General features: G+C 38.2%; 1 protein-coding gene across 2 annotated transcripts in view; it reads right to left on the bottom strand.

Moving 5' to 3' along the window:
• Positions 1-6,551: 6,551 nt before the first annotated feature.
• WLS (Wnt ligand secretion mediator) overlaps positions 6,552-9,513 on the bottom strand; it is a 136,712-nt gene continuing 133,750 nt past the window's right edge. For both annotated transcript variants that reach the window (XM_017877143.1, XM_017877141.1), the window contains exon 12: positions 6,552-6,845. In XM_017877143.1, coding sequence (XP_017732632.1) covers positions 6,724-6,845 — 122 coding nt within the window. In that variant the 3' untranslated portion in view covers positions 6,552-6,723. The remainder of the gene's footprint in view (positions 6,846-9,513) is intronic.

Genomic DNA, 9,513 nt, shown 5'->3' with positions numbered 1-9,513 from the left:
TAAGAATGTTGAATATTGGCCCCACTCTCTTCTGGCTTCTAGAGTTTCTCTGAGATATCCGTTGTTAGTCTGATGGGCTTCCCTTTGTGGGTACCCCGACCTTTCTCTTTGGCTGCCCTTAACAGTTTTTCCTTCATTTCAACCTTGGTGAATCTGACAATTGTGTGTCTTGGAGTTGCTCTTCTCGAGGAGTATCTTTGTGGTGTTCTCTGTATTTCCTAAATTTGAATGTTGACCTGCCTTGCTAGGTTGGGGAGGTTTTCCTGGATAATATCCTGAAGAGTGTTTTCCAACTTGGTTCCGTTCTCCCCATCACTTTCAGGTACGACAATCAAACATAGATTTGGTCTTTTCACTTAGTCCCATATTCCTGGGAAGTTTGTTCGTTTCTTTTTACTTTTTTTCTCTTAACTTCTCTTCTTGCTTCATTTCATTAATTTGATCTTCAATCACTGATACCCTTTCTTCCACTTGATCAAATCGGCTATTGAAGCTTGTGCTTGCATCATGTAGTTCTTGTGCCATGGTTTTCAGTTCCATCAGGTCTTTTAAGGTCTTCACTACTCTGTTTATTCTAGTTAGCCGTTTGTCTAATCTTTTTTCAAGGTTTTTAGCTTTCTTGTGATGGATTTGAACATCCTCCTGTAGCTCGAATAAGTTTGTTATTACCGACCTTCTGAAGCCTCCTTCTGCCAACTCGTCAAAGTCATTCTCCATCCAGCTTTGTTCCACTGCTGGTGAGTAACTGCAATCCTTTGGAGGAGAACAGGTGCTCTGGTTTTTAGAATTTTCAGCTTTTCTGCTCTGGATTATCCCAATCTTTTTGGTTTTATCTACCTTTGGTGTTTGATGTTGGTGATCTACAGATGGGGTTTTGGTGTGGATGTCCTTTTTACTGATGTTGATGCTATTCCTTCCTGTTTGTTAGTATTCCTTCTAGCAGCCAGATCCCTCAGCTGCAGGTCTGATGGAGTTTGCTGGAGGTCCACTTCAGACCCTATTTGCCTGAATATCACCAGCAGAGTCTGCAGAACAGCAAGTATTGCAGAACAGCAAATATTGCTGCCTGATCCTTCCTCTGGAAGCTTCATCTCAGAGGGGCACCTGGCTACATGAGGTGCCAGTCAGCCCCTACTGGGAGGTGTCTCCCGGTTAGGCTACACAGGGGTCAGGAACCCACTTGAAGAGGCAGTCTCTCCGTTCTCAGAGATCAAACACCATGCTGGGAGAACCTCTGCTCTCTCCAGAGCTGTCAGACAGGGACATTTAAGTCTGCAGAAGTTTCTGCTGCCTTTTGTTCAGCTATGCCCTGCCCCCAGAGATGGAGTCTACAGAGGCAGGTAGGCCTCGTTGAGCTGTGGTGGGCTCCACCAAGTTCGAGCTTCCTGGCTGCTTTGTTTACCTAATCAAGCCTCAGCAATGACGGATGCCCCTCCCCAAGCCAGGCTGCCACCTTGCAGTTTGATTTCGTACTGCTGTGCTAGCAGTGAGGAAGGCTCAGTGGGCGTGGGACCCGCTTAGCCAGTTGCAGGATATAATCTTCTTGTGTTCTGTTTGCTAAGACCACTGGAAAACCGCAGTATTTGGGTGGCAGTGACCTGATTTTTCCTGGTACAGTCTGTCACAGCTTCCCTTGGCTAGGAAAGGGGAATCCCCCAACCCCTTGTACTTCCTGGGTGAGGTGATGCCCCACCCTGCTTTGGCTCACCTTCCATGAGCTGCACCCACTGTCCAACCAGTCCCAATAAGATGAAGCAGATACCCCTGTTGGAAATGCAGAAATCACCCATCTTCTGTGTCGAACACTCTGGGAGCTGCAGACCCTCTTTCCTTTCTTTTATAACAACAGCAGCAACAGCAATGACAACCCCCCTCCACCACCACCCCTGCCCCAAGAAAATGGCCCAATTATTAAACTGTGCTCTCAGATTAAAAATTAAAACCCAAATCTCAGCACCCACATGTAGTTGAGGGGACCTGTGGCCACACAGAAGGGTTTTAGCAACTGTGTTCCTTTTACAATAAGGTGTCCAAGGACTGCATTCACCTAGGATGAATCACAGCAATTTGCAGCTCTGTATTGTTAGAGACATTTCAGTTCTGCTATTAGCCAGCCAGAGTTCAAAGGGTTCTGCCTTCATCTGGTCCAGGATTAAGACAAAAGTATCGCTGGGACTGGAAGGGGGTGTAGGTCCTGGCTTTGTGAACTGTAGGTGAGAACAGAGTGTGATTGAATGCCAGTGAAGCCTAAAGTCTTAAGTCCAGTTAGGGGTCCTCTAAGGAGTTTTGTCTTCATTGAGCTACCTTCTTCAAACTTTTCAGGGTATATTCTACATGTAGATTCTCTTCAATGAGTAAAACCTTATTCACTTACTACTAGTTATAAACCATAGATGATTTCTTCCTATTGTTTCATCAGTGTTGCTTATATATTGTCACATAAACTGTTACATTAGTTTAATGGTGTAAAAAAAAATTCTGTGAGCCTAGTCTGATTAAGACATTGCTGCATTTTTTAAAATATTGAAATGTAGTACACATAGTGTATACATCATCAGCGCATAGCTCCATATAATACATCACCATCATGCATAGGACATTTTCATCATCCAAAAAGCCAAGCTCAGGTTCCTTCCCCAAAACGACTCCCTATTTATTTACTATACAGACTTCTAAAGCTACAGTTTAGTTTCGCTTGCTTGCTTTTTTTTTTTTTTTTTTTGAGATGGAGTCTCCGTCTGTTGCCCAGGGTGGAATGCAGTGGTGCGATATCAGCTCACTGCAACCTCTGCCTCCCAGGTTCAAGCAATTCTCCTGCCTCAGCCTCCCAAGTAGCTGTGACTACAGGCATGTGCCACCACGCCTGGTTAATTTTTGTATTTTTAGTAGAGAAGGGATTTTACCATGTTGGCCAGGCTGGTGTTGAACTCCTGAACTCAAGTGATCTGCCCACCTGTCTCCCAAAGTGTTGGGATTATAGGCATGAGCCACTGCTCCTGGCCAGTTTTACTTGTTTTTGACCTTATGTAAGTGGAATCATTTATATATCATCACAGTATATATTTTTTAATGTTGAATTTCTGTGCTCAAAATAATGTTTGTAAAATTTGTTCACATTGTATAGTTTTATTCATCATGATTGCTATATGGTATTTCACTAAATGAGTATACCACAATTTCTACTATGAATGGACATTTCAGTTGCTTCCATTTGGGGACCATCACAAATAAGGCTGTTATCAACACTCTTATAAATATCTTTTTGTCCGCATGTGCTTGCACTTCTGTTGGTATAGGCCTAGGAATGGAATTGCTGGGTCACAGGTGTTTATTTCAATTTGTATTTTCTTGATTACTAATGAGGTTGAGCACCTTTCATAGGTATATTAGCTATTTGGTATCCTCTTTTTTGTACAGGAGGCATCTTGAATTGTCTGTATTTTTATCAGTTTGTACAAGTTTTTCATGTGTTTTGCACACAAGTTACTCACATTTACATGTGTTGCAAATATCTTCCACTCTTTGGCTTACTTTTCCCCTTCTTTTAATAATGTCATTTAATGAACAAAAGCTCTTAATGTAATATAGTCCTATTTATCAATATTTTCCTCTATTGTTAGTTATCTTTGTGTCATTTAATAAATTTTTTCTGTAGCCTCACATCATGAAGATATTTTCTTATTTTATCTTATAGAAGCTTTATTATTTTACTCTTTACATTTAGAGCTACCACGCACTGAGAATTGATTTTTATGTGTGGTGTAACATAATCAAGTTTCTCTTTTTCTCCCCAAACAGTTACTCAGTAGACTGAGCACTATTTACTGAATGATCCTTTCTCTACTGCTCTACAGTGCCAGCTTGCAAGATTGAATGTCCAAGTATGTGTGGATCTGTTTGAAAACTCTCTTCTGTAGTCTATTTTTCCACCCTTACATCAATATCACACTGTCTTAATTACTGTAGTTTAATTACCTATAAGTGTTGATATCTGATGGAGTAAGTCCTTAGGCTTTAGGCTATTTACAGTCCTTTGTATTTCCATATATATTTTAGAAGCTGCTCAGAATTTTTTATTAAAAAATACTGCTGTGATTTTAATGGAGATTGCATATAATGGAGTTTATGATTCATAGAGTTTTCTTCATTCTTCCAAGATGGGGTATTTCTCTATTTATGTAGGTCTTCAGTAATTTCTCTCAACATACATTATTTTCTGTGCAGAGGTTTTCTACATATTTTGTTAGATTTATTCAAAAGTATTTGGTAGTTTTGTTGCTACTATGAAATGATATCTGCTTTAAATTTTTATTTTCTAATTTTTAATGCTGGTATTGATTTCATATCTTGACCTTGCATCTGGCAACCTTGCAAAGCTCACTTATTATTTATGATACTTTAATTGTAATTATTATGGATTTTCTTTGCATATACAAATAACATTTGCAAACAATCATAGTTTTATCTCTTTCTATTCCTTATACCCTTGGTTTAATTTCTGTTATTGTTGTAATTACTAGGATTTCCATTAGAATACTGTGAAGAAGTGGTGATTCTGGGCATACTTGTCTTGTTCCTAGTCTCAGAGAGAAAGCATTCAACATTTCACCATTTATTATGATGCTGGCTTTTTACATGGCCCTGATGAAATTAAAGAAATTATCTTCCTTTCCTAGTTCTTAGTCTTTTTTCATGAATAGATGTTGAATTTAATTAAATATTTTTTAACCTATTGAGATGTCAGCAGTTTTTATCTTTCATGGTGTTAATACAGTGAATTACCCTGCCTGACTTTTCCAATGGTAAACTAGTCTTGCATTTCTAGAAATTATCCAACTTCGTTTCTATCAATTGCACCTTTTATATATTGTTGTATTGAGTTTGCTAATATTTCTTTTAGAATATTTGCATCTATGTTTGTAAGTAATATTGACTGTAATTTCTTTGGTATCAAGTTGATGGTGCCAAAACTATAGAACTTTATAAAACAAATTGGAAAATTTCCCCTTTTTCCCTATTCTCTAGAATACTCTGTGTAATTGTTCTATTTCTTTCTCATATGTTTGGTAACATTTACCAGTGAAGCCCAACTTTTCTTTGTGGGAACAGAATTGAATATAAAATTTAAAAAATATTCATAGATTATTCATATACTCTATTTCTTCTTGTATCAATTTTAGTAAGTTGTGCTTTTAAAGAAATTTGTCCATAATATGTAAAAATTCAAGTTTATTGGCATAAAATTGTTCATGTTATCCTCATATTAACTTTGTAGCATCTGTGATGAAATTTTGTAGTCTGTGATGATATCCCCCTTTTTATTTATTTATGTATTTATTGAGACAGGGTCTCACTCTGTTGCCCAGGCTGGAGTGTAGTGGTGCAACCAGAGCTCACAGCAGCCTCGACTACTCAGGCTCAAGCAATCCTCCTACCTCAGCCTCCTGAGTAGTTGGGACTACAAGTGTGCACCACCATGCCTGGATATTTATTTTATTTTTTGTAGAAATGAGATCTCATTATGTTGCTCAGCCTGGTCTCAAACTCCTGAGTTCAAGTGATCCTGTTTTGGCCTCCCAAAGTGTTGGGATTACAGGTGTGAACCACTGTGCCCGACCCTTTTTATTTTTGATAATGGGTAATTTGCTCTTGCTGTCTTGCTCGCTTGCTCTGGCTCTTGCTTTTGGTTTATTTTCTTTTTCTTGATCAGTCTTGCCAGTTTATCAATCTTATTGTACTTTTTAATGAACAAACTTTTGGCCTACTGATTCTCTTTATTGTCAACTGTATTATATTTCATTAATTTTTTTCTGTTTTAATTTTTTACCTCCCTCGCCTGTCTTTTTTATTTAATTTGCCTTTCCTCTTCTAAAATCTTGGGTGGTATACTAAAACTATTGATTTCAACCTTCTTTTATTACATGCATTTCAGGCTGTAAATTTTATTCTAAGTATGGTTTAGCTATATCCCACAAGTTTTGATATTATCAATGTTTACATTTAATTAGTTTCAACTATTTTAAAATACTAATTGTGAGGGGTTTTTGAAATTTGCAAGTAGTTTTAAAACTTCCAAGCATATGGGCATTTTACAATTACCTTTGTAAAAATTAATTTTTAGCTTATATCTACTATGGTCCAAATTTTTTGGAGATTTTCTTTCTGATCTTGGCCCCACAATTCTGCACTGCCTTAGTACGTCTCAAATGGCTGTATTTAGCTGGGAATCATACAGTTGAAGAAGGCCATTACATGTGCTGGGAACATGCACCTTTGAAGGCTTAGCTAGTGGTTCTCAACCTATCAGATGCAACACTGCCATTTTAAATACATATATTTGCAATATTCCTTTTTCTATCCTGAAAAAAATTATAGATAATCTAAAGATTTAGAAAACAATACAGTATCCTGTTACATGGAGGATAAATAAATAAAAAGTAATTTGTAACAAAATATGTTTTTCAACCTGGAAATGTTCAGGCATGACTACACTAGAGACACGATAAAGTTGGCCGATGTTTTCTTCTACTTGCATGGAGTTAATATGGATGTAAGAGAAGTAAGACAATACTCAAAGCATATTTATTGTTGACACTTTTTCCTTGTATTTAACATTTTGAGATAAAGGCTAAATGAGCATATTTGTGTGCGTATACAAGTACAATCAATGTGACTGTGACAACTGCAAATGAAAAGCTGATAAACGTGTGTTGCCTTGTTGACTCAAATACCAGAAGCTGCGTTGTCATTGATGAAGGAATATTTCGAAGTGCTGAACAATTCTTGATAAAGTTCCGAAACAAACAAAGCACAATCTTCCCTCGATTTACATGGGAGTTGCATTCCTGAAAAATTCAGTATATTTTAAAACCATGCAAAATATCCTTTAAAAAAATATGTAACATGGAGTTTAGGACCAAGGCTCAGGTAACTATAAAAATTTTTACCTACATAAATTTCTAGTGGAGTGTTTGAAATTTGTTTAGGACTGTCTCCTTCATTTTGGGACATTTGCAGATTTCTCCCTTGCCCAGTAAATCTCAATAGCACCTCCTCCCCCAATTATTGTGAAAATCAATTCCTCCACATTCAACCAATTTTCCAACACCTCCCGAGCAGCACTGCCATCCTTGTTGAGAACGTGCATCTAGTTCATCTTAAGATAGAACTGCCCCCCTTATCCCCACTTTCTCTCCCAAATTCTGTGAAAGCTCAGCACAGGCACTGGGGGATACAGCAAGCCATTTAGGAGGATTCCCAACTTGTATCGTTGAATCATCTTTAAATTTGTTTTTATTATTTTTTAAAATGTCTTATCATCTTCCAAAAAGGATGTTTTGGTGAACTGCAAAGAGATATACTCATAGACAGGAAAAAGACCTGGTAGGGTGAAGAATGAAAGAAAAACAGACAGGCAGAATAAAGCTGAAAGCTGAGCCTAGTATCTAAAACACACACTCCCAGGGCTTGTATATGCAATAAAGTTGAGAAGTAACTGGGTTGTCAACTTAAAGAGGAATACTTGATCAGACACACAATTCTATGTTGATAAGATTAAAAACAAACTCTAGTCATCCTTCAGTACCTGTAGGAGATTGGCTGTAGGACCTTTGTGGACACCAATCTCCGCAGATACTCAAGACCTTTATGTAAAATGGCATAGTATTTGCATAGTATTTGTATGCACCTCCTCCCATATACTTCAAATAATTTCTAGATTACCTGTAATACCTAATATAATATAAATGCTATGGAAATAGTTGTTATACTTTTTTTTTTCATTTGTGTCACTTTTATTGTTGTTATTTTTAATTTTTTAGAATATTTTCAATCCATGGTTGGGTGCGGAACCTGCGGATACAGAGGACTGACTGTAATATCAAGGTAAGGACATGGACTCTGGACCCAGACTGCGTACATTCAACTTGGCTTCACTTTTACAAACTGTGGGACCTTGAGCAAATCACCACATGCTTCTGTGCTGTTACCTATAACAGGATAATATCACTACCTACAATACCACATAGGTCTATTGTGAGGATTAGATAAGTTGGTGTACATAAAGTTCTTAGGAGAGTATACAGTAGTTACTTGTAAACACTATATAAACATTTGCTAAATAAGCAGAAAAAGTTCTCAGAGAAAACAGTTTTTCCCAGCAGTTTCTCTAGTAAATGTGGAATTGAATTACCTAGACTGAAAACTCAGAGGAAACTTGACATTCATCAATTCTAACCTGTTTGTGTTACAGTGCAGGAAACTGCAGCCAGAGACTGAAAGTCTAGGGGCTAAGCTCACATATTAGTTGAGGATCCACAAGTTAGTTGAGGATCCCGGTCCCCTGGCTCCTTTCTGCTGCTCTTTCCAATATGTCAGCCTGGAGCTGGCCTGGGGAGGGGTGCAGAGAAGCAGCCTATTGTCTTTCCTTCCCAGAGTGTCCACAGGTTCCAAAATTCCACCTTCTCCCAACTGTTCTATAACACCCCAAACTCTCATTTCTTCCTAAGGACAGACAGCAAAGAATAAATCAGGTGTGAATGACCCCTAAACTCAAACCCTTAAGGAATATGCAAACACATAATAGAGTTCCCTTAAATATAATAAATCTTCAACTTTGAGGAGGAGGGGGAATGGGTAGGTGGGAGGCAAAGGTTTTACATTTAGAATTTAAAATTGAATTGTCTAAACTGGCAAAAGTATCACCACTTTCCCGTTGTGAGACTGCACACAAAGGTACTTGAGAGTCTCCAAGCCTCATTTTTCTCTTCTGTAACGTCAAAACAGAGATCATAAGGCTGACGGAATGGACTCTTTGTGGCAATAAGATACCATATTATAAACAGGACTTAAGGCTGTGCCAGGTAAGAATGAAGTCACACACCCTTACTCTTAAGGAATAAACTATGTTCTAACTGCCATAAGGTGTTTTCTTTCACTCTAGCAGTTAAACAAGCACTGATAAGTCTCCACCCCACAGTGAACATGGGACACATGCAACATGCATGTTTGCTTGCTATGTATGCAAGCATTCCTCACTTCCTAAATATTTATTGCCCCCTGTAACCTGTTGAATATGTATACTTGGCCAAATAGTTCAGCATAAATTCCTGCTTTACCCCTCTCTCCCTTGAAGTGCCTGCTTTTGGTCTCTGCTGGAGGCTATGCTTCCCAGCCTACCAGGATGGCCACCCTGCAGGCTGTAACCCTTTGTAAGAAATAAAGCTCTCCTCTCCAAGTTTCTGAACCTTGTGATTCTTCAGTTAACAGTAACGTGGGGATGATGATAATCAATGCCTCACGGGTTGTTGTGAAGAAGAAATGAAATAATACAAAGCACCTAGCACCATGCCTGGCAGAGAGTCAGGGGCCAATAAATGTTCATCATATTTGCTATTATTATTATTACAGGCATCAGCAACCTATCAGAAGAGAAATATTTTTCGTTTGCTCTTTGAAGAAACGAGGCCACCCTAGAAAGGCTTTATTGGTGTCTTCTTACTCCAGGAACTCAGT

This window comes from Rhinopithecus bieti, unplaced genomic scaffold (assembly GCF_001698545.2).
Source record: "Rhinopithecus bieti isolate Rb0 unplaced genomic scaffold, ASM169854v2 scaffold_6380, whole genome shotgun sequence".
NCBI lineage: Eukaryota > Metazoa > Chordata > Mammalia > Primates > Cercopithecidae > Rhinopithecus > Rhinopithecus bieti.
Note: the sequence above shows the minus strand (reverse complement) of the source record. Positions and strands in the feature narration are given on the sequence as shown.